This window comes from Meriones unguiculatus, chromosome 18 (genome assembly GCF_030254825.1).
Source record: "Meriones unguiculatus strain TT.TT164.6M chromosome 18, Bangor_MerUng_6.1, whole genome shotgun sequence".
In the NCBI taxonomy this organism is placed as follows: Eukaryota; Metazoa; Chordata; class Mammalia; order Rodentia; family Muridae; genus Meriones; species Meriones unguiculatus.
In genome coordinates, this window is record NC_083365.1 from 66,503,140 (window position 1) to 66,529,590 (window position 26,451).

A 26,451-nucleotide genomic window follows, 5' to 3' on the forward strand; every position below is an offset into this window, starting at 1 on the left:
GAAATGTTATTTTGACTATAAAAAATAGTTGTTTGATTTTTAAATTTCTAACAATAATAGAAAGCTTCTTCTGTTTGGGTAATTTTTTTTCCTCTAAAATACTTTCTTCAACTCTCTTTTCTATTTCGATTCATCATGCCTGGCTTTTCTATTGTACATTGTATGGCCTGGGTAACCTATCTGACCATTTTTCTCATTTTATCTGAGACCTGTTTGAATTGGAACTGGAGTCTGGTTACTACATTCTATTCTTCTTCTTCTTTGTAGCCTAATGAAAGTGTGTGTGTATATCCTTGCATAATTACACTTGTCATTTAGGAATTACATTCATTTAAGGAGGATCTTTAAGTTTGCAATGTCCTCCCATTCAGAGAATGCACTGGAGATTTTTTCCCAGCTGGAATATGAGTAGGTACCAGCAATCTCTGCATTTCCTTGACTGTCACCATTGACTATCTTACTCAGTCTATTTAAACTTTTAATTGGCCAAGTATTGCCATCTTACCTTCCAGAATGCTACATTTAGGGAAGTTAACAAAGGCTTTGCTAAAGCATGTTATCAAGCTCATAATCTTTGTTTTATTTACCACAGAGGGCCTTTAAAAGACTCTTCCCAGCAAGTTATCAAAGCAGATGCTGAAAATCATAGCCAAACTTTGGGTAGAGTACAGGGAATCTTATGAAAGAAGGGGGAGATAGAAAGACCTGGAGGGGACAGGGGCTCCACAAGGAGAGCAACAGAACAAAAAAATCTGGGCACTGATACTCTCATATTCTGAGAGTGATACTCCAACCAAGGACTACACATGGTGATAACCTAGAACCCCTGCACAGATGTAGCCCATGGCAGCTCAGTTTCCAAGTGGGTTCCCTAGTAATGAGAACAGGGTCTGTCTCTGACATAATCTGATTGGCCTGCTCTTTGATCACCACCCCTGATGGGGGAGCAGTCTTACCAGGCCACAGAGGAAGACAATGCAGCCAGTCCTGATGAGACCAGATAGGTTAGGGTCAGAGAGAGGGGAGGAGGACCTCCTCTATCAGTGGACTGGGGGAGGGGCGTAGAAAGAGAAGAGGGAGGAAGGGTGAGATTGGGAAGGGATAAAGGAGGGGGCTACAGCTGGGGTACAAAGAGAACCAACTATAATTTATTAAAAAATAAATGAATTTTAAAAAAGAATAAAGAAGTATTCAAGATCAAAAAAATTAAATTCTGTTTCATGATTGATATTGAACTCCTATAATTACATTTTTCTCTTGAGGCGATAGGCATGTAAATTAAGTGATATATCATGTACAAATGCTGTTATTATTTTTACTGATATTACAAATTATAATTTATAAATATTGGAGTTTATATTAGTGGTTTGGAGGCATATCTGAATTTTTTCTTTTCATATCTAGCATAAAATATTAGAGTTGGAAAATATTATTTTGTACACAAAAATAGATAAAAAAGATTTAGAATTTAAAGATAAGACTAATCAGGGCTTCTACAAATAATTACTTCCCCAAAATTGTTGTCTTGGGAAAAACTAAAAATCAACAAATGCCAAAAGGCACAGCTGAATAGAGAAAGAAAGAAAAGAAAGAAAGAAAGGAAGGAAGGAAGGAAGGAAGGAAGGAAGGAAGGAAGGAAGGAAGAAAGAAAGAAAGAAAGAAAGAAAGAGAAAAAGACAGGAGATCAACTATGACTGACAGTTGAATGTAAAATTCAAAATACGGTAGTAGAGTTTAGAATATCCCCAATACAGGACATGCTATACTTCTGAGACTGTGAATATATCTGGTAATTACATAGTGCATACACGTCAAAAGCCACACTATCTCTCATTATCTGTCAATCAAAAAATTTATGTTAAAGAGAATAAAGAAGATAAATTTAGGGGAACTGGAGAAATGGCTCAGCAGTTAAGAGCACTGGCTACTCTTCTAGAGAACCCAGATTTGATTCCTAGTTCCCATACAGTGGCTTACAACTGTCTATAATTTCAAACTCAAGGGATCTCTTCTGGCATCATGGGCATTGCACATATATGATATACAGATACACATGCAGGCAAAATATCCATATACATAAAATAAAGAAGAGAAGTTTTAAGGGATAATGTTAAATAAAGTTATTTTTCTGGATTTATGATGTATTGCAGACAAAATGAAGAGAGTACAATAAATTATCAGTATCTGGGGTTATTGCTCCACAAATTAATCTTTTTTGTTTGTTTGCTTAATGGTTGTTTTGAACTCTTTTTAGGTGGGATAGCTCCAAAACATGCTAAATTGCAGGTTTTAAAAAATTATATACTTCTATAAAATATATCTTAGTTTTTACAAATAAAACGAACACATAGAAAAGTTTTCATCTGAGTAATAAATGCACTGGAAATTATAAAGTCTTTTGAGACTGTATGCAAATGGGGCTAATTTCTTTACAAAATACTTACCTACAGAAAAAGCCTATTGTGCATTACAAGACAGGGACAGGGACTTACTGATAACAAACATGCCAACAAGGACTCCAAGGGGATTTTGACTCTGTTGGTTTTGTGACTGACAATTATATTGCTTTGTATCTCTATCTTTAATGAATTAATTTATTTTAAATATTTATGTGTCTGGGTATTTTGCCTAGAATATGTCTGTGTACCATATGCGTGCCTGGTACTCATGGGGGCCAGTAGAGAATGATGGATTTCCAGGAAACTGTAATTTTAGACATCTGTGAGCTGCTTTTTGGGGTGCTGGGAATTAAACCTGGGTCCTTCTGAAAGAGAATCCAGTGCTCTTAACCTGTGAGCCACCTCTCTAGGCCTAGACCTGTAATCTAAAGGTAAGGAAAACAAACCAACAAACAAAGCCTTAGTACAAAAGTAGTACTCACCAGTACCGGAATTTGGAACCCAATGTAAAATAATGTGCAAAGAAATTCTTTTGAGGTGGAAGTGGTCTGTCCAGGCGGAAGAATGTGTGATGTTCTACACACGCTTTCCATAAATTTTTACATGCTCTGTAATTCACCATATTAAATCCTAGTAATGTTTCTCTAGATTCATGCTGTATTAAATGACAAAATTCAGAGAATATGGGAAAATGTCAAGATTTGATAATACTTTTGACAGATAAACTATGTAAGCCTTGCAAATATAATCTCTCCTTCAATGATTTTGTTTATTTCACAAAGGCTCAGTGAAGTAAATGAAAAGATCTGTAAAAGATGAAGCTCAGTCATCTTACATCTTTTAGAGATTTCTATTCTCTATCACAGTTTAAAATTTTTACTGTTTTCAAATTTTATTAGCTATGATTCCACAAGTTAAATTTGTAATTCTGCCTTGATTAAAAATAAGAATAAGCACTTTTACAGAATAGGATTAGAGATGGACTAGCACTAGAATAGAATAATTTCTCTAGTTTTTGTTTGTTTGGCATGAACCACACTATAGCAAAGCGCACACTTCCTGAGTGTGTATTCTTCACGGTCTTTTTCCACTAGATTACTCTCTAACGCTAACCCCTTTTCCATCACGACCATAAATTAGTCACACTTGTTTTTACTCTTCATTGCATCCTACTGTAACATACACACAGTATTTTACCACTCTCCTTTTCCAGACATTCTCTATTTCCCATTTAGGGGTATAAGGATAACGCTGTGCACACATATTCCTAGTGTCAGCGCGCATATGTGCACTATCTCTGTTCTTAAATCACAAGATATATGCTTACCTTCCTCCCAATGATATTGTGTGCTACATATGCTCACCAACTTCAGTAATTTTCTGGTTTTGTTTTATGTTTCTTTGTTTTTTGAGACAAAATCTCACACTGCACCTGAGGCTGGTCTGGAACTTACTATGAAGTTCATGCTGGACTTGAACTCTTAACAGTTCTCCCCCTTAGTCTTTCAAGGGATGCATTATAAGCATGTGCCACCCCATCTATTTTCAGTCTTTCTTACCTCACTGTTTTGCATTTTGGTTATAACTTAACACCTCTTCTTGGTGATTAAGAAAGTTCAACATCTTTCTTTTTTTTCCATTTTTTTTTTGGGGGGGGAGGTTGTTGTTGTTTTGTTTTTAAAACAGGATTTCTCTGTGCAGCCTTGACTGCCCTGGACTTGCTTTGTAGACCAGGCTGGCCTCAAACGCACAGCAGTCTACCTGCCTCTGCCTCCCTGAGTGCTGGTATTAAAGGTGTGTGCCACCATCTTTTCATGTTAATGGACAAGTGGATATGTTTTAGGGGGTGGAGGGTGGTTAAAGGATGGCCTTCGTCTGCAGCCCAGGCTAGCCTTGAACTTGTGGCGATCCCCCTAGCTTAGCCACTCAAATGCTAGAATTAGAGGTATAGGCCACCATGTCTACCTTATTTTAGTTTTTGAGGCAGGCCCTCATATTATACAACCAAAGCGGATTCTGAACTCAAAACTTTCTTGCCTCAACTTTTTATAAAGCATCTGGTTACCATGTAGATACTGTCATTTGTGAAGTGGTATTTGAGTCACTGACATATTTTTCTGTTGGACAGCATGTATATGGAAGCACTTGCGGGGGCATATTACTACATATATAGTTAGTGCTACTTCACTCTCTTACCAGTTTAAAACAGTCCAAAATGATCAATCATCATCTTCAAGGTTAAAAAGAGCTCCTTCTATGTTTTTTTCAAGAAATATTTTCATCATAAAATATTTCCATAGTTAAACCATGATAAATGTTCATATATAAAATAGTTTCATATTAAAAGATAAAATAATTAAAGCATAACTTGCCGGTTATTAGAAAATTAAACAATTACTTGTATGCAGTAATAGTTTATATAGTGTGTGATATACAATAAACATCATGTAAAATGACAGAATGGCTGGCAAGAGAGTATACTTTTTCAGTGTGTATGCACTGTCTAAGAGGTATAGGTTACCTCCCTTTTAAACAATTGCTTCAAACAATCTGTAATTTTGACTGTAACTGTATTTAAAATGCAACAATAGTTTTACCAATTTGTAAACAATGGACTTAAAGTGTCCTAAGAGGTTAAGTATAACAAATGAAAGTTTGGATCTGTTGTTGAAGTTTTGGCACAGAGTCTTGCTATGTAGTTCTGTCTGGTCTGAAATGTCACTGAAGGCCAGGGCTAGCCTTGAGCAAGCAGCTACCCTCCTGTCTCTGCCTCTTGTGCACAAGGATTACAGATGTGTATCAGTGTACCAGACTATAACTTTGGATAGTTAAAAACAAAAGTTTTATAGAGAAAATATGGGCAACATGACCTTCTGCAGATTATGTGGCCTTTAATCACTTGCTAGTTGACTTTTGATGCTGTTGTTACTTACAGGTAAACACAATGCTAACTGATACAACCTCTGAGAGAAGAACTATGAGAACGAAGTAATAAAAATGGTTCATACATTACCAGGTACATACAATTTTTTCAATAAATGTTACATTTCACAACTGTTATAAAATATTATTAGTGTCAACACATCCACCACAATCAGGTAGATTAGCAAAGTTGTCTTCTACAGTACTCACTATAGTTACTCCAGGTAAAATATCTGTTCTCTAGTTTCTGAATAGTAAGGTTTATTATACTTCCTTCTCTGGATACACACACACACACACAGATACATAATAATGGTCAGTACCAGTATTAGTCATAATATTCTCCACTGGGAAATAGTAAAACTGACCCCTAACAGAAGAATGTTCTGCTACTTTACAGCATATACACTTAGTGGAATATCACACATTAAGGAACAGACCATGAAATATCATGGATGTCCGTACAATGTGAAACAATGTAAATACTAAAGAACATGCTGTGCAGGTTCACATTTCAAAGTTCAAAACATCTCAACTAATCCATGGCAGCACAAATGGGAGTAACCCTGCTTATCTGTTGGGAAGGTTAACTCCTGGAAATGGATATTAGCTCTATTTGCGACAGGGCTCTGTTGTGCTCTACGTATTAATCTGAGCTTACCAAGTTACATACTAAAGGTCTATGTACTTTCCCACACAAAGTTTCATTTCAATCAAATCTCTATTTTAAAAACCTCTCATATTTGGTAAACATAAAGAATGAACCACAGTCAGAAAACAGGACAACATCCTCTAACAGGAAGAGATTGTAGCTGACTCAAATGAATCCTTCAGATTTTAAGAAAAATTTTATACACATACATCTTGAACCATGTACTAATTTGTAAAGATTTATAAAAAATAATGTAAACCAAAGAACAAGGCTAGTTTATTTGCATACTCATGTCTGTAAATATGTGTATGTTTTGTGCCAGGATCTTGCCCTATAACCTCGGTCCACTTACATACTTGGGATTATAGGTGTATGTCAACATACCAGGAAAAGCTAGTTTGATTTGATCAAGTAGGTAAAATAATTTACAAGATGAAGTTGTTTTAACACCATGCTAATACTTCAATACAAAATATAAGTCCATGAACATATTCAGTACTGCCCAAATGAAAGTAACTTTTCACTGAAAGAAGTACTATGGATTTAGTATGGAGAAAAAACTTAGAAGTATTTACTGCACTTTTGTTTACAGTAACAGAAAGCTTTTTTCCTAAAATTTTTTTTTTAATCAGTGTGTGTTCATGCACCTAATGTATGTACATAATATGTACTAAGAAACCAGAAGATAATCTTAGGTGTTATGTCTCAGAAATATTGTCCCTTAATTTTAGAGTCTCTCATTGGCTGGAGTGAGCCCATTAAGCTAGACTGGCAGGCCAGAGAGGTGGATAGATTGGCAGGAAGAGTCTCTGACTCCTCATTGCAACTGTAAGTGTAGCTTTTTAATTTGGGTTCTATGCTCAAACTCAAATCTTAATACTTGTATAAGCACTATACAAATTGAGCCATCTCTCCCACGTATGGCTAGGAAATCTTAAAATACTTCATTTGTGTCAATAATTTTTAGATCAATACTCACCAATTCTTTTCTAAGTTGAATAAAAAACTGTTTGCATTTAAAAGAAATTTTTACAATCTTCAACCTGCATAAAAGAGAATGGAGTATTCAAAATAGTGGCTAAAGATGGAAATATTCAAAAATTGGGAAAATTATAGATTTAATTTTTTATATTTTATAGTTTTTGAAAGTTTCATACATTTATAGAATGGATAGGAATCAATTATTGTGGTGACACATCTTGGACAAAGAGAGCAAGGACAACAAAGAAAGTTGGCAGACAAATAAGCCAAAGAAAGGACAAGCGTGAAACCTTTGTGGAACCAACACGCTTTGTTTATACTAATTTAAACCAGTACAGTATTGGGTTGTTGGTTCAGGAACCATACCTCTCCTTTACCTAATAAATGACATTGCAATGGCTGCATTTAAATAAAAAACAACAAACAATAGCAGTCCCAAACTGAGTATTCCTTTGATAATATTTGTATAGTACTTAAGAGGAAAATAATACTTTTAAGAAGCCATATTGAAAGCTGGAGAGATGGCTCAGCAGTTAAGAGCACTGACTGCTCTTCCAGAGGACCTGGGTTCAATTATCAGCAGCCACATGGAGGCTCACAACTGTCTAATTCCAGAAGGTCTGGGGGACCTTCTACCTCCTAACAAACATGCATTCAGGAAAATACCAATGTATATAAAATAAAAATAAATAATTTTTTAAAAAGCCACATTGAAATAAGTGGTGTCTTTTGATAGGTTTCCAGTAAGCAAAATAATATACAAATTACACCACATAAGTAAACTGACAAGATTAAAACAATTTAAGGGCTACTTACTTTAATATGAATTATTATATGTGGTAATATTATGATAAAAGCAAAAGTATTGGTAGAAATCCTTACCACGGAAAAGTATTCATTCGTACCCTGTTCTTGTAAATCAGAATTCCTCCTGACATCACTCCAATCATGATTTCATTGTTACTTTGATCCTTCAAAATAAATAAATACATGACAATATAAAATAATTAAAACAGGATTATCTTTAAAATACAACATTTTGAAGATAACACAAAACTGAATTGTACTTAATTACAAAGCCAAATAATTTGTTGTTACCTCATGAAAAGCAAATTTCAAAACAGGATGAAATGCAACATTATTAAAATTCACTACTCTAGAAGCTGGAGAGGTGTCTCCGCAGGTAAGCACTTGCTGCACAAGCCTGAGGACCCAGAGTTCAGGCCACCTGTCATTCCAGCCTGGAAAGGAAGCGAGCGGCCATCCCCTGAGCAAGCAGTCTACCAGGCTAGACATATCAGCAGGCTCTGGGTGTTAGCCTGTCTTAATAATAAAGTATTAAAGAAATCAAGGATAATTTTTTACATCTACTTTGCATTCAGGCGCACCCACACATTATGTAGGAAGGAACATGCATATCATACACAAAAACTGAAAGTAAAAATCAGTCCTAAAGTACAAAACTGATGATTTCTCTTAACATATTAGCGGCACTTTTTGGTTAAAAAAAAAAAAAACTATGATAAAATATCTAAACTATAATGGAAAAATCCTGTAACTAATAATATTTATAATATCATGGAAGAACAAAACAGACAATTCTTGAAGAATTTCAAAGACCACAGGGAAGAAAATGTGAATTACATTTTGAAGAATTTGAGAGCTTTCATATGATGACAATCCAAATTAAATAGACTACTCTGCATTATTAAGAATAAAAACTTTAAATATTTTGTTAGATATCAATCTTTGAAACAGTTTTACCTTTTTACTTGAAATATTCTACAAACAAGATAGCAAACATGCTTTTACCTCCTATAATTCATCTGCCCTGAAGACAGACCAAATTAATGAAACAAATCCTTTAAACTGTAGTTTCAATACTTTCTTTCTTTCTTTTTTTTTTTTTTTTTGGCTTTTCTTCATATTATATCACTGAATTTTTTCTATAAAACCTAAATAATGAAGAGTAGAAGAGTAGAACCTTTGTTCTGTCATGTATTCTTTGAACCCATCTGTAGAATTAATAGTTCTCCCAAATCTGTACAAAAGAACTTAGCATTTTAGCTTGGCATGGAAGTCATTTAAACAACTCTAACACCCCATTTTATCTTTCTCCCAGCCAGCAAAAACATATTCTAGTTAAGCAACATCAGTTTGATGATGATGTTTTGTTATTCCATAATTTCGTGTTTTATTAATGCTGCTTTCATGTCTTCTTTATGTGTTTCTGCCTAATTAAAACAATATAAACTAAAATCTAGATTATAAGCTTCTCTATGAAACTGTCATTAATTCCCATCCATACATTTCTCGTATTTAATCTGTCTCTTAAACCACTTATCTGAAATAGCTAATAACTGTCAATATGTGACAATGGCAAACACATTTAAATAAAAGGGTCAGCAAGAGAAAGGATAAGTGGAAAACTGACTACAAAGCAAAAACAGGGGCATGGGTTTTGTTGTTGTTTTTTTTTTTTTTGTTTTGTTTTTTTTGTTTTTTGAGGTGATGAATCTGTTCCACATTGCAATTGTAACAGTCAGTGGCTGTACAAAGTCACACAAGTACTAAAACTCAAAGAACTACACATATACAACATACTATCTTAAAAGTAACAGCCCTTTGTGGTTCCCACATATCCTCTCTGTTTCTTTTTAACTTTAAATTGTCATTGACTCCTAAGTGTGGTGGCACACACCTTTAACCCCAGCACTTGGGTGACAAAAGAAGGCAGATCTCTGAATTTGAGGCTAGCCTGTTCTACAGAGTGAGTTCCAGGACAGCTAGGGCTATACAGAGAAACTCTGTTTGGGGTTGGAGGGGCGGGAAAGAAGCAATAACAAAAAAGATTAGCATTGACTTTCACTTTTCTACAGTTCCTTATCCTATCCTTCATTTAACAGTTTAGCAATATTAAAAGTTTGTGGTTTTTTTCAAGTGTGCAATGTTCTCCTTGGATTTCAACTTCATTCACGCTGACTACTCTGTAGTAAAAACATCAAGAAGAAAATCACTTTCTTGGCACACTCCCTTTTTCCAGCATAAGTAAGAATATCACTAGAGTCTTTGCTCTCACGGCTCTGGCCTAGATTATAGTTTACATGCTACTGCCACATAATCAAACAGAGTCCTGTACTTTCACCCTTAATCTCACGGATATAATTGTTAATACATGGCTCATGGATTGGTCTGCCTTTTCCCTCCCACTATCCTGTGAGTTTCATGAGGGCAGGAATAATTTTATTTTTCTTTGTTTTTGAGACAGGTTTTTCTGTCTAGCCTTGGCTGTCCTGAGACTCTATCTGTAGACCAGGCTGAACTGGAATTCATTCACAGAGATCTATCTGCCTCTGCCTCCTGAGTGCTGGGATTCACAGCCTGGCATAATTTGATATTTTTTTACTATATAATGCTCAGAGCTAATGCTGTGAAAAGCACAGAATTCCACCAACCACAACGATGGCTTAAAACATATTTGAATCTTGGAGCGTGAGATAAATAACTTCACTCCACTTAAAAAACAGAGAGCAAACATTTTGCCTTACTTGTTATTTCAGATATACTTCTGTTTATGATACCCTAGAAAAACCTGTTTTCTTTCTGTGTTCCTCTTTTTGAAAAATTCGCTTTATATTTACTGAACCATCTTTTGAGGTCTCAATAGGCAAAAACAAGAAATAATACCTTTTCTAGCTTTTAAAAATTATGTATTTTTTTAGAGACAACTAAAAATATGTATGTTAGGCTGGCCTAGGGTGAGTGATCTTGGATCAAGTTCTTAAGTGCTCAGATGGTAAGCATGTGCCACCATGTGGGGCATTTTTGTTTGGTTTGTACAAAACATGTTCCTAAAAAACTGACCATTTGGGGGAACTGTAGAGAGCTGCGGAATGCTATGCCTTAAAGATGGAGCTGGTTTCCGCCTTCCACTTTCCCGATGGTGAGTGCTCTCTGTCACGAACAATTCCACATTTGGCTAAGGCTGAGGATCTGCCTTGCTTCCATGTATGTGGACCTATCTGCATTGCCCACGTGCCACGCCTGGGTTGGCTACCCAGAGGCTATTTAAGCTGTGGGCTGGCTTTCCCCAGGGTCCGAGGATTGTTCAAGGTTCCTGAATAAACTGCATTGAAAACAAAAAACAAAAAAAAAAAAAAAACTGACCATTTAAAACTTAAATCCCTTTAACCTGATAATCTACATTTAGTACTGTCTCAGAAACTGTTTTACAATCTAACAGTTTAACCAAATGAAAACTACTTTAATTAAATCAATAAGTAACAACATGGTTAGTTTTATGTGATTTATCTAACCTTTATTTATTTTATTTTTTAAATTTTTCTTTGCATCTAACTGCAAAGAATTGCTGCAGATACATTTAGAAAGCTGCAAAGGAGTAAAACTCCCTTTTCTGGACATTTTAAAGCATAACCTAATTTAAAAATGTAGTTTTATCAGTAATAAACTTTCCTGTAATAAAAAGCAATGCATAGCTGTACAAAATGTGAGTATATAATAAACCAAGGGTTATTAGGACCATTTAAAAAAAAGAAAAGCAAACAGTTCAAGAGACACTTTAAAAATTTTACGATACCAATCACTAGAGGAAGGCAGGCATCAGGTCCTTTTAAAGCGGGATAGACAGCCTGGTGTGGTAGTACACACCTGTGACCCTAGCACGCTACAAGGCTGAAGCAGGTGGATCTCTGTGAGTTCAAGGTTAGCCTAGTTTACAAAGTAAGTCCAGGACAGCCAAGGCTATACAGAGAAACTCTGTCTTAAAAAAATAAAAAAAATATAAAAAAAAAAAAAAACAAAGGAAAAAAGAAGTTTATTTCAGGCAGGCACAGTGGCCCAGCATTCAGCACGCAAGTAGGCAGAGGCAGGTGGATTTCAGTGAGTTTGAGGCCAGCCTGCTCTACAAAGTGAGTCTAGAATATCCAAGACTACACAGAGAAACCCTGTCTTGAAAACAAAACAAAACAAAAAAGTGGGACAGACAAGCCTGGTGGTTATGGTAGTGTACACATTTAATCCCAGCACTCAGGAGGCAGAGGCAGGTGGACCTCCGTGAGTTTGAGGTCAGCCTGGTCTAGAAATCGAGTTCCAGGACAGAAAAACCCTGTTTAGAAAAAAAAAAAAAAAAAAAGTGAGGCAAACATACGCTTTGTGAAACATAAAAGGCGGCGCTGACTGCTCAGAACATGGTCGGGTGCATCTCTGAAGAAGAGCACTAGAGGGCAGAGCTCTAAGTGCTCCCCAGCGGACTGCACCTGCATATGTCTGTGCACTGAGGCAAGCTCACGACAATTTACCGAAGGAAAACTGTGACTCTTACTCCTCTTTCTGCCTAATACCCGCCAAATTAAACTCAAGAATGTGTCTAATAGACTAAAAACTCCATTGCTGACTCAACTGATGACTATAATTCTACTGAAAACAGCTGTACTTTAAGTACTTCAAAGGAATATAAAATCCTGAGAAATCCCAAAACGAATATAGTTATATATGATGGACAGCCACTCAACAAATATAGTTAAGAGGATAACAGTCTCTGAAAGGAAAAAAAAAAATTTTTTTTTCACAAAGTGAAAAGCCAGTGACTATAAATTTAAAGAGATGCCAGGTAGATATAAACCAGACAAATAAAAATTGACTATGAGATAGCTCAGTGTTTGAACCAAAATACTTATATCAAGAGGAAAATTTTAATGCAACTATGTCAGCAGCAAACACAAATTATCCTGTTACCTAGTTCTCTCAAGGAATTAACATTTTTGGGGAGTTGGGATTGTATGGTTAGGTATCAGAGTACTTGTTCACTACACATGAGGTCCTGGTACAATCACCCCAGCACTGTACACACATACAAAGATTTTCAAATCTTTGATAACAAGGAAAGAAGTCTAACTCAATATCTTTTTTTTTTTTTTTTTACTTACCCGTGCATAGTGAAATTCAACTCCATAGAGTTCTAAGGTACGTGCTGTATTTAAGTAATTAAATTCTGCTTCTGCAGGAGATAAGCCACTGTAAAGAAAGTATCAGGTCAAAAACTAGATCTATAGTAAAAATTACAATTACAAAAAGATTATGTAGGGAAATGAAGAGTCAAACTAACCACCATGCCAGAATTAGTACATAATATAATTAATATAATATAATTAATATAATATAATAACATAACATAATATAATATAATATAATATAGTTAAAAGACTTCAAAAGTTTTATATACTAACATCTAACTTATTTCAAGGTCATACTTGCAGTAATCCATATTTTTTCCAGATTATTTTCTTTATTTTCCAGAAATATAAGAATACAATGAGTCCTACGGCTAGTAAGGTCACAGACCTTATAGAGAGAACCTACTTCCATCCTGTTACTAGACCAGTGTAATTCTTCATTATATCCTCAAACTTTTCCTATACCTATAGTTAAGTGTAGCTCTTAATTCCTTTTATCAAAGAAGCTTCTATTTACAACAAAGAGAGACCATTACAGAAACCCCAACAGGTCATAATGCAGAATCATGCAGAGCCTAGCTACACTGGATATACCTATAACACAACTCCTGAACTTACGGGTCAGAGAACTTTGAAAAGGGGGAGGAAGGAGATGGGAAGAGCCATCAAACCAGGAAGTCTGCGTGAGACTGTGTCTTCTAGAAATGATAGAGAAGCTTCACCCATGATACCTAAACAATATAACTGCCTAAACAATGGTGGTATCAATAGACAAGCTAACAGGAAAAAGGGAAATCTCTTAAGGTCCCGCCACTAGACAAAAAACAACTAATGCTTGTGGAAAGAGGAAAAATTAAGTCCTTTCTAGGGATGAACCCTTTAATTGGTTATCCGATAACCAAGTGGTCAGCCCTAAAATCATATGCACATAAGCCAAATGGACTCACCAGCTGTATCAGTTAGAGAGGGAATCGGGGAGAGAAGTGAAGGGATTAGAGGGAGCAAAGAGAAGGAGAGTGATGAATATTTAATTAAAATATTTTAAAAATATTTTTTCAGAAGAGAAAAAAACAAAAAGGAATACAGCATGTTTGAAAACCTCTAAGTGATCTTAGAGCTATTAACAAAGCCAATTAGCCGGGAGGGGTGGTACACTGCTATAATCCCAGCAGGTGGCTCTGTGAGTTCGAGGCTATCCTGGTTCGAAAGTGAGTCCAGGACAGCCAGGGCTGCATAGAGAAACCCTGTTTCCAAAAAAAAAAAAAGCAAGCCACTTACTTCCAGACATAAGTTTAAAACATTTCTTACAATACAGTTTATACACTATACCTACATGTAAAATCTACAGGGTACTTAAGCATGTAACACTGTCACAACATACACAAACACAGGTGTCAAGAGCTTTTTAGAGCATCCTTGAATTCAGCAAATGTCTCTGATTTATGTTTTAACTTTTCAACAATTCATTTTTACTATATATTTCAAAATATATCATACATAGTACAATAATGACACACTATTAGAATTAGTCTTTTTGAGATATTAGAAGTACAATTCCACAGGAAGGCTGAAATCCAAGCTTTATATTTAATAAATATTTCTAGTGATTCTTAAGACAAAAATTTCAAAACTACTCTAAACTAAAGGTCTGCTCCATTTCAAATATAGTTCTAACAACCTTAGTCATGCGGTGTTAGCAAGCTATATGACAGAGAACTATAAAAGCTATCAACCTTTTCGTCACTGATACTGGAAAGGAGACAACTATTTGCCAATGCATGACCAAAATGAATGAGACCCCTTAACACCAACAAAAAAAATTGCATTAACGACACAGTCCTCCCAATTAAACTAGGTAATTCCATTTTTGTTTATAGATCTGATGAATCAGCTTTTCAAAAGAACTACTCTGTGGAAATACAAGCCCTTTTCTTATTTAAGGGACTTTTATTAGGTAAATTTTGAAACTCCAACTTACTTTCAAACCAGTTTTCACTATAAAGAAATGACTTTTAGAGGAAAATAGCATCCTCACAACAATAGACCAGTCAGCATAAGTTCTCAAATCATAGTCTACAGCAGACACAAGGTCAAAAAACCTTTACCAGAAAAAAATAAACACTATTTTTAAGCCTTCTGGATAAATTATCTTTGTAGTAACAACTTTATCATGCAAAAGCAAGCCACATCCAACGTAGAAATAAATGAAGATGTCTGTTCACATTTGTGGGCAATGGATCTCAGAAAGTTTCATATCTTATAAAATATTATTTCTCCCCACACATTTAAAATAAATATAGACTGAGTAATTAGTTCAATGATAGAATACTTTCCTAACATGAGCAAGGTCTATGTTTGATCCAAATATTTGGTGTCATATTTAGATATATTAGATGGACAATATAAACACATATACAGTACTACATATAAAAACATGTATTTGCCATGCCTAGCCCAGTGCCTGTTCAAAATTAGGTATTGAGCTGTTATTCTGAGACCAAATTAGAAGCAAGAGCTAATATTCCCTTACTGGCTACCATGTACTAGGTACCAGCTTTAAAACTTTGGTATATGTAATCTCAAGATTCAGAATTTCTGACCTAGAAGTAGTGGCAAACACCTTTAATCCTAGCACTTGGGAGGCAGAGCCAGGCACATCTATAAATTCAAGGCCAGGCTCACCTACAGAGCAAGTTCCAGGACAAGCAGAAAAAGAAAGGAAGAAAGGGAGGGAGGGAGGAAGGGGAGGCAAGCAGGGAAAGAAGGGAGGGAAGGAGGGATATACTCGCAATTTCTAACTTAAGATACTTTAATTATCCCAAATTTATATATAAGCAAATAAACCAACAGAAACGAAGGGCTATGGCCAAAGTAATAAGATAATCTGACCAGAAGGTCAAGCCAGAAAGTCTACCTCTAGTTAGTTCAGACTTTTCACTATCTGTTCTGTCACTGTTCTGAATCACAAGTTAAAACAAAATTAAATTTTGAGCCAAAACAAACAAAACAAAACAAAAAACAATCTCTAACAGATCGTGGTACGAGCACTTGGGAGGCAGAGGCAGGCATACCTGGGTGAGTTCAAGGCCAGCCTGAACTACACGGTGAATTCCAAAACAGTCAGAGCTCTTCAGACAGACCATGCCTCAGAACAGAACAAAACAAAACAACAATCCTCTTCTTAAAAAAAAAAAAAATGTCTCAAGGAGCCAGAGAGTTGGCTCAGCAGTTAAGAGCACTGGTTGCTCTTGAAGATGACCCAGATTCAATTTCCTACAAGATAGTTCACAACTGTCTGTAACTCCAGCCCCAAGGGTTCTGCACTCTCTTCTGACCTCTGTGGGTACCAGGCAGGCACATGTTATGCAGGCTGAACATTCATACACATGAAATAATAAATAAATGTGGGGAAAAAAAGTCACAGAAGATGAGACTAAACAACCTTCAAAGTTGAAAAGTCCTGCCTTTAAATGAACATTATAAGAATTAAATTAGATTGTTACTTTCCCCCTCCTCATTCATTACTAAACAGAATCAACATCTTTCAAAATTCTGAAAACCAAGAAAATTACCATCTCAACTGCCCTGCTTTTTTTTGTTTTTGTTTTTTTCAGACAGGGTTTCTCTTTGTAGTCTTGGCTTTCCTGTTTTGTAGACCAAGCTGGCTTCAAACTCACAGAAATCAGCCTGCCTCTGCCTCCCTGAGTGCTGGAATTAAAGGGGTGTGTCACCATGTACAGCAAAATTTTCTTTTTTAAAGTTTTATTTTATTTTTAATTACATGAGTATATGCTTATGTGTGGGCATGTATGTGTATGTGAGTGCCCATGAAGGACAAAAGAAGGCATCAAGATCCCTTGAAGTTGGAGTTCCACACAGTTGTGAGTCACCTGATTTGGGTGCAGGGAACTAAACATGGGTCCTCTGTAAGAGCAACAAGCACTGCACTCTTAACCACTGAGCCATCTCTCTAGATGCCTAAAGTTCTTTATTAAAGAACTGATGATATTACATAAAAGCAAATAAACTGTTTATATATAATTTATGGTTATTACAAAAATAATGAAATATAATGAAAACAAAGCTTATATGTTGTAAAATAAGCAATGAAATACTTTTAATATAAATCACCTACATAACATTTCTTTATAACATATTATAGAATAGAAATTTCTATATTAAATACAACAATAAAATTAAGAATGATATGAGACATTTCTCTTTCTAGAAAGGTTTCTGTCTTTTTACACAAGTTTCTATTAGGGTTTCACTGCTGTGAACAGACACCATGACCACAGCAACTCTTATAAAGAAAAACATTTAATTGGGGTGGCTTACAGTTTCAAAGGTTTATTAGTCCATTACCATCAACAGCATGGAGATTTTGGCTTCGTGGTTTGGCTTTTTCCTTCTCAGACATAAGCTGAGTAGAAAGGCTTTTTAATTCTAAAATGCTGGCTGAGTAGAAAGATCAGCTGAGTGCTTTCTCTGCCTCTCTGAGCTACTAGGTTTTCATGCCAATATCTGGCTCCTGAGTCTTTATTGGTAAAATTGAACGTTTGAGGGTTGTTTTGTTTTATTGCTGTTTAAAAACAACTATGTGGGAAGTATGGCAGCATGCAGGCAGACATGATGCTAGAGGAGCCATGAGTTCTACATCTTGATCCATAGGCAGCAGGAGACTGTGTGTCACACTGGGCATAGTTTGAGCATAGCAGACCTCAAAGCCTACCCCCACAGTGACACCCAACCTCCAACAAGGCCACACCACATAATAATAGTGCCACTCCCTATGAGCCGAACATTCAAATACATAAGTGTATGGGTGCCATACCTTTTCAAACCATAACAGTTGCCAATAAAGCTTACCAAATGAGCCAAAAATTAAATAAATGCTTACATGTGCAGCTGATGAAACTTTGCAATTTCTTTTTCAAAATCTTGAGGTTGATTAGGAATGAAAGAATAATCTGAGAGGTAGCCTGGCAGGTTTTCTGACTGACTATAGTCTCCAAGTTCAGCTAAGAAGAGAAAGAAATACCACATTTTAGTATTTTAACTATACTAAAATCAGCAATGTCATTACTAATTCATATAATTTTAGAAGAAATATGTTTCTAATGTAACCACATTAAACAAGTTGCAATAATCCATGTAAAAGTAATTGCTAACCAATTGTACATTTCATTGCATTTCCACAGTAGTTCCTACTTTCTACACATCTAAAGAATTCCTGCATTAAAGACAATGTATTATCAATACAGACTACCAAACCATATGCAACCTGACTTAAAAAAGTAGGCTGATACTTACACTGAACAGCAAACGAAGCTAAAAGGGCAGCGGTGTTATAAGGACAGGACAATCTAATAAGACAAAAGAGAAAATATATAACCCAAAAATAAATAAAATTTCAAACGTACTATAGTTTATGTTATACTACTGACCCTGAAAGTTTCTCTATGCATTCATTTTAACCACAATTAAATTAAGCTAAACTTTGTGGCACAGATCTATAATCCCAACACTCACAAAGTTGAGATGACTGCCATTGTGAGGCTAATCTAGGCTACGTAAGGCAATGTCTCAACAAACAAACAAAAGAAACCCCTTACAGAATTCTGACAAAGGAACTAATACTACATATAACCATTTAAAAATTTTGTTTATAGCAATCAGTCATGAGCTATATAATACAGAATTTAAAATATTTTAAAACTATACAATAAGAAAACTCTTAAAAATAGCTCACCTTCCAGTAAGAATGTCTTGCTTAATTTGCAAAAAATACTGATACCTTAAAAAAAAAAAGATATTTACTAGAATCATCAATTTGCATTCACATATACTCTGTACTTAAAATTAACAAAATTAAATATTTAAATATTTTCTTTTGTTATCTACACATTAGCATATATAAACTCAACATAAGTGCACATTAGCAAAAATGCCAGAAACAGGATTGGGAACAATGGTCTAGAGACTGGTCCATGCAAGAAGAACTGGAAGCATAGACAACTTAAGCATCAATGATTTAGGAGCAAAGTGCATACTAGAAACCAATGAAAGGCTATTTCTGTAGAAATAGCCAGGCAATACAATGGACAGACCTACGTGCACATCATTTTGTTCTCAAGCGTCCTGTGGAAAAACTACGATCCACTTCCACTGGAGTTAGAAAAGCTCTTTTAAGGGCTAGAGAGATGGTTCTGTGGTTAAGAGCACTGACTGCTCTTCCAGAGGACTCTGGTTCAATTCTCAGCACCTACATGGCAGCTCACAACTGTCTGTAACTCCTGTTCTAAGGAATCTGACACCTTCACACAGACATACACACAGTCAAAACACAACTGTAATAAAATAAAATAATTATTAAAAATAAAGCTCTTTCATAAAAAAAAAAACTAAAGGAATTCATTCTTCTACTAAAACTCTAGTATTAAAGTGGTTAAACGATCAGCTTCTTTTAATATGAACAACAGTATGATGTGACACGCTGCTGAGATTGCTTACAAGGTGGCACTGTTCTTCCGTCCCTGATAGTGGGTAAGCTAGTCAGTACATGGGCAAAATCACCAGTGTTGAATAACATTGGCATAAAAACAAATGTCATAATATTAAACATTGAACTGGGAGTTTAAGAACTTTACTCAACTTTTGAAAAGTCAAAACTCAAAACATAAATATTGTTTACTTAATTCAAGTCAGTACAATTATATCATATCTACACTGATCTCATAATCAAAAGTTAAAGATGGGGCATGTGGCATAAGTCACTAACAGAAAATGTGCTAAGCATGCACAAGGCCTAACACCACTAAGAAGAAGGAAAAACTAAAAGGTCCTTGTTACAAAAACAGTTTTATGTAATATATTTTGATTATGGTCTCTCCTCTCCCATCTCCCCCCCAGATCCTCTCCACTTTCCTACCCACCCAACTACACACTTGTTTTTCTCTCTCTTATTAGAAAGCAGGCATCTAAATAAATAATAATAAATAGAATATAAAAGCAAGCACATAAACCAGAATAGGACAAAACAAACACATAAACAGAAAAAAAATGCAAAGAAAAAGTACAAGAAGCAAATGTAGAGTTAGAAACTAGCAAATTTGCATACAGAAATCCCAGAAAAACAAAATCAGAAACCATTGTCTATGTGTGTATGTATCAGTGTGTGGTATGTGCACATGGCTGTGTGCACATGGTAAATGTGGCCAGAAAAAGAGTACCTTGGATGCCCTGGAGCTGGAATTACAGGCAGGTGTGAGCCACCTGGCATGGGTGCTAGGACCCAAAGTAGGGTACTCTGCAAGAACAGTATGTGCTCTTAACATTGAGCCATCTTCTTTAGCCCCACACTGAAGCATTTCTTAGTCCTGGCTTCCTTGCTATAATACAAGAATTACCTGAGGAATGGATACATATCTGTACTCAGGTATCATCTGAGTCACATTACATGAGAACATCTAGAGGTGTGGACAATTAGTAAGGTTTAAGGCTCTCCTAACTAATTCTAACTTACTAATCAGGGTAGAGAATCACTTTTGCATAGTATAATGACTAAGTAAAATGCAGTCACGTACCACAATTTACCAAAGCAATACTTTTAAAACGTAAGAAAATTTGAAATTAAACATTATTTCTAATACAAACAAAGTCTCCTACACTGTCGGCTTGAGCAGAAGTCAATTCTCAACTGCTTACACGGTTTTACTTTCTTCAAGTTCTGACTCAGTTATCAGTGAAATATACTCTCGTTGTTTCCAGTGCATGCTATTTAGGTTCCAATAGGAAATCCAATGAATTAAATATTGAACCTAGCTCTGGTCTGAATGTGAAATGTCCCCACAGGCTCAGGTGTTTGAACACTTGGTACCCAGCTGGTGGTGCTGTTGTAAAAAGATGCGGAACCTTAAAGAGACAGAGCTTTTCTAGAGGAACTAAGTCACTAGGGGCAGACCTTGAAATTTGATAACCCATCCCACTTCCTGTTCTCTCTGCTTTCTGCTTACAGATGCAGTAACAGCAGCAGCTTCATTCTCCTGCTGCCATGTCTACCTTATCACGATGGGCTGTAATCAATCCTAAACACCAAGTCAAAATGAGTCCCTCTTAAACTGCTTCTCGTCAGGTATTTAATCTAAGCAATAAGAAAAATAACTAAGATCATATACCTGACAGTATTTTAATAACATGCTAACAAATACAAACATAAAAGTGCTAGAAATACAATTTTAAATTATTAATGCTTTAATTTGTTTCTTATACATTTAAAGTCTGATTACCTAAAATCTACAACAAAAAATATTCAGTGACTTTCTTTCAAGCTATTGTAAGTAGCTGGAAATAAAAAGTAATTTATACTGTTTTATAATTAAAATTATTCATGTAAAATTAAGGAAATTTTCAGTATAATGAGAATTACTTCTAATGATATATGGTTATTTTGAATATTTAACATTAACAACATACTTGCTAAATTTAATGTGTAACTGTATTATGAGGCATAAAATAAAGTATGGTTTCAAAGAGGTAAAAAAAAAAAGAAAGGGGGGCAACAACAAAGCCTAAGAGCTATAATGGTAAAGTAAATACAACTTTGTTTATCAAGAAAAATTAATTTGAATTCGAATAGTGGTCTAACATAGATATTCCAGCTGTCTAACATAGATCATTCTTGAGCACTTTCTCAAGTAGATGTGATGAGCTGAAACTTAGAATGGGCAAAAAGATGGGCATGTAGAGGTCCAAATATGCTTTATCCCTGCAACATCTTTCATAAAGTTCAGTGTATTTTCTTTGGACTTAAAAGTTAAAAACACATCCTGCACATGATGGATGGATACATATGTGTGTGTATACAAATATATATATATTATATATATATAATATATATATATAATTTATGTTCTACTCAATGAAAAGAAAGGGATAAAAAACAGAAATATGCTCTTGCATGAAAATACACACATCAGAAACTCTCACTGTTCAATATAATATAATATAATATAATATAATATAAGCCTTTAATATGATCCAGTGCCATCTCATTTCTTCACTTAATTTTAGCAGTGCTGCTTGTGGCTGAATGAGGTGGCTCTGGGTATCCAATTCCTGAAAGTTCTCCCATTCATGGAGGAAACGGTCACCTTGGAACATTTATAAACATTTCTATATGCCACTTTTGGAGTTTAAACTTTTATCATGGTCATTTATTTTTGCCTCAATAATTTCAATTTTCTTTTTTTAATTAATGAATTTATTATTATTATTATTATTATTATTATTATTATTATTAATTTATTCACTTTGTATCCTGGCTGTAGACCCCCTCGTCTCCTCCTAGTCCCACCCACCTTCCCTCTTCTGCCCCTATGCCTCTCCCCTAGTCCAATGATAGTGGAGGACCTCCTACCCTTCTCTCTGACCCTAGCCTATCAGATCTCATCAGGGCTGGATGAATCATCTTCCTCTGTGGCCTGGCAAGATTGCACCCCAAACTCCCAGGGGGAGGTGATAAAAGAGCCAGCCACTGAGTACATGTCAGAGACAGCCCCTAATCCCCTTACTAGGAACCCACTTGGACACTGAGCAGCCAATGTGCTTCAATTGAGCAGGGGGTCTAGGTCCTCGCCATGCATGGTCCTTGGTTGGAGTATCAGTCTCTGCAGGGACCCCTGGGCTCTGTTTTGTTGTTGTTGTTGTTTGTTTGTTTGTTTGTTTTTTGGTTTTGGTTTGTTTTTGTTTTTGTTTTTGGCTCTGTTGGTCTCCTTGTGGAGCTCCTGTCCCTTCCTAGTCTTTCTATCTCCCCCTTCTTCCATAAGGTTCCCTGCACTCTGCCCAAAGTTTGGCTGAGTCTCAGTTCTCCTTCGATACCCTGACGGGTAGTCTTTCAGAGGACCCAAATGGAACCCTCCTCCATTGCTGGTGAGAATGTAATGTTGTATAACTGCTTTAGAAATCAATCTGGTGCTTTCTCAGAAAATTAGGAATACTGCTTCCTCAAGATCCAGCAATACCACTCCTAGGCATATACCCAAAATATGCTGAATTTGCTCAACCATGTTCATAGCAGCTTTGTTCGTAATAGCCAGAATCTGGAAACAACCCAACTGTCCCTCAACTGAGGAATGGATATAGAAATTGTGGTACATTTACACAATGGAATATTACTTAGCAATTAAAAACAAGGAAATCATGAAATTTGCAGGCAAATGGATGGAACTAGAAAAAAAAATAATCTTGAGTGAGGTATCCCAGAAGCAGAAACACATACATGGTATATACTCACTTTTAAGTAGATATAAGACATATAAGATAAACATACTAAAATCTCTAGTCCAAACAAGCTAAACAAGGAAGATCCTAGGGAAGACGATGAAACCTCACTCAGAAGGACAAACAGGATAGACACCAATTATTCATATTAAATCTTTGACAATGTTTTCAAAAGAAACAGTTCCATAAACCCACCTTGTATATTCTTCTTGTAACTTGTTGGGGTCACTTACAAAAAATTTGACTCTAAAGTTCAAACTGTAAGGAGATCCTCCTAGAATTAAGATAGCTCTAATTAATCAGATTATATTAGTCCATTATCTTTATAAGGCATATTTGCAAAACATCAAGTAAATAGTATGCTCACTCTTTAGCTGCTTCCTTATTGGTTTGTTTGGATCCAGCCACCTCTGAAAAATAAAGAAGAGAGATTTCTTTTTCCCCTGAGGAACTAGCATTATCAGTTATTTGCAAATCTGTTCCACTTGAAGACTGCATTTTGGAAAATGGTTAGGTAGAAAAAGAAATTAAATTAGAAGCAGTATTGTTTCCTGATTGCTAGTGATGTAGAAGGGTAGTGCCATTCCTAGGGAGAGAGACCTGGGCTGCACTAGAAAGACAGTCAAGCATAACCCGGGGAGCAAGCCAGTAAACAAACGTCCCTCAAGGTTTCTGCTTCAGGCTCTTGCCCTGATGACCCTTGATGGACTGTAACCTGTCAGACCAAATAAACTCCTTTCTCTCCAAGTTAACTTTTGCCCAGAGTGTTGCATCACAGCAAACTAACATAGTCAAAAACTACATTTAGTTTAATGATTATCTAAATGTGAGTATAATCTACCCAAAGCCTGATATTCTTGTTCAGTTCTCCTTCAAACTAAAATATTCTGATATAAGAAACCCAAATACTTAAATAAATGTGAACACATAGCTTAGAAATACTCTACTCTACCAATAAGCATTGAGAAACTTAGCAACATCATGAATGACATTAGTGAAACAAGACTGATTAAAACTATGAGGGTGAAGCAAGGCTGTGAAATTACAGCATTTACAGTAAAAAAAAATCATTATAGCAAAACAAAATAGAACAAATGAAAAACTAGGAATGGGCTACCAAGATGGCTCAGTGGGAATGGTACTTGCAGCCAAGTCTGATGACCTGAATTTAATCCCTTACTTACATGGCAGAGCATCTTGATTCTCAAAAGTTGTCCACCGACCTCCATGCATGTGCTGTGGCACAGGTACACATCATCATATATACACACACAATAAGTAAATATTTTTTAAAAATTCAAAAACCAAAGCAACCCATGAAGAAATCTTATATATCAACAAGAAAAAGACCAATATTAATATAAAAATAGGCAACTGACAGTAAGTTCACAACTAGGGAATAAATAGCATTTAAATAACGACAGCTAATCTTGATCACAATTTTAAAAAATTCAAAATCAATGTACGTTGGGCTCTGGTTTTGAGACATGGTTTCAGTAGTTAGAGCTAATGTTGGCTTTGAACTTATAAAGCTCCAGGCAGGGCCTCTAAAGTGCTATGAGTACAGGCATGAGCCACCACACTTCTGTACCTAGCAACATAAGCTTTTTTAAATTAGTGCCATCTTAATGAATGAACAGTGCTACGTTACTGTGTCTTACTTTTGTTTCTAAGGTGTTGTGATAAAAATATCCTGACAAAAGCAACTTAAATGAGAAAGGGTTTGTATTAGGTCACAGTTCAAGGTCCACTATAGAAGTATACAATAGAAGGGAAGTCACAGCTGCAGGAGCCTGAAACAGCTAGCTATTTCCATCACATCCAGAGTCAAGAGCAAAGAGCAATAACATAGGACATACATGCTTGTGCTTTGCTTACTTTCCCCTTTTAATACAGTCCAAGACCCAAACCCAGATAATCATGCCACCTACTCTTAGTCTCTTTCTTCCCATATTAATTAACAAACTAAAGAAAATCTCACACAGACATGCCCACAGTCCAACTTAGACAGTCCCTCTTTGGGACTCCTTTCCCAAGTGACTCTAGATTCTAACAAGTTCACAACTAAAACTAACCAACACAAATTGCATTTTATTGATGATTAATATTCCAGTCCATAGATATGTCACTTTTAGATAGTTAGATTATTCTGCTCTTTATGAATAATAGTACCATGAACATCTGAGCAGAAATTTTTGTGTGTAGAAATGTTTTCAAGCCTGGGGTACATTTTGAAAACAAGAATTATAAGCTCTCCTATTTTACTTTTGCGTGCATACTTGTATATGCAAGTGCACATACATGCTCACATATATGAGGGTATACCTATGTGCATACATGAGCATGTGTGTGTGCACATGAGTATGGATGTATGTGAAGGTTGAAGGACAATTGTGTGCCTCTTTTGTGATTGGGTCTCTCACGAAGATTTGGAGTGGCCCAATTTGGTCAGTATATGCTCTTTTTCTGGGAAAAGTTCTACTAGAAAAAGATTGTGTGATTATCACATTAGACTTAATATTATTGTTGCTATGTTGAAAGCATTAACTTCCCATAGCAACCACTGTATCTTAGCTAGTGAGTGCCATTATGTTTTTTTAACTATGGTAGCTATAATTTCCAAAATTGTACATTTTTTTCTTGCATGGACTGTATGTCTCTAATCATGCCACAGTGGAGTCTGTGCGGAACATGGTGCATGTGGAGGACAGAAATTAATGTTGGGTGTTTTCCTCAATCATTCAACACCTTACTTTAAAAAATTATTACATTTTATTGGGGGGGCACAAAATACGCCACTGTGTTCATAATGAAGTCAAACTACTACTAATAGGAATCAGTTCTCTCTTTTTACCATGTGGGTCCCAGGGATCAAACTCAGGTCATCAGGTATGTCAGCAAATGCCTTTACCCACTGAGCCATCTTGCTGACACTCCACTTTAGTGTTTGAAACAAGGTCAGTAAATCATAGGACTATTACTGTCTCTGTGTCTTCGCTGTTGGAATTACAAACATGCTCTTCTGTGTAAAGCTTTTTCATAGGGTTTCTTTTAACAAACTCTAGTCTTCATTATGCATGGCAAGCACTTTTATCACTTTTATCAAGCTGTCTCCCAGCTTGAAAGATGTTTAACATTTATTGTAACTAATGTAACAAACCCTGGCATATTCAATCCATATGTAAAACTTCAATTTATCTCTTTAACCCCAAGATTGGTATGATTTATCTTTACAAGTTGTTCC

The 26,451-nt window shown here is 35.7% G+C and overlaps 1 protein-coding gene across 3 annotated transcripts in view; it reads right to left on the reverse strand.

The window, feature by feature from the left end:
• Ptpn4 (protein tyrosine phosphatase non-receptor type 4) overlaps positions 1 to 26,451 on the reverse strand; it is a 144,846-nt gene that overhangs the window by 59,489 nt on the left and 58,906 nt on the right. For all 3 annotated transcript variants that reach the window (XM_021633250.2, XM_021633249.2, XM_021633248.2), the window contains 9 exons: positions 23,575 to 23,617; positions 23,403 to 23,481; positions 18,679 to 18,723; positions 18,240 to 18,292; positions 17,827 to 17,947; positions 12,900 to 12,987; positions 7,837 to 7,925; positions 6,953 to 7,016; positions 2,882 to 3,054 (listed from right to left, as the gene is read on the reverse strand). In XM_021633250.2, coding sequence (XP_021488925.1) covers positions 2,882 to 3,054; positions 6,953 to 7,016; positions 7,837 to 7,925; positions 12,900 to 12,987; positions 17,827 to 17,947; positions 18,240 to 18,292; positions 18,679 to 18,723; positions 23,403 to 23,481; positions 23,575 to 23,617 — 755 coding nt within the window. The remainder of the gene's footprint in view (positions 1 to 2,881; positions 3,055 to 6,952; positions 7,017 to 7,836; positions 7,926 to 12,899; positions 12,988 to 17,826; positions 17,948 to 18,239; positions 18,293 to 18,678; positions 18,724 to 23,402; positions 23,482 to 23,574; positions 23,618 to 26,451) is intronic.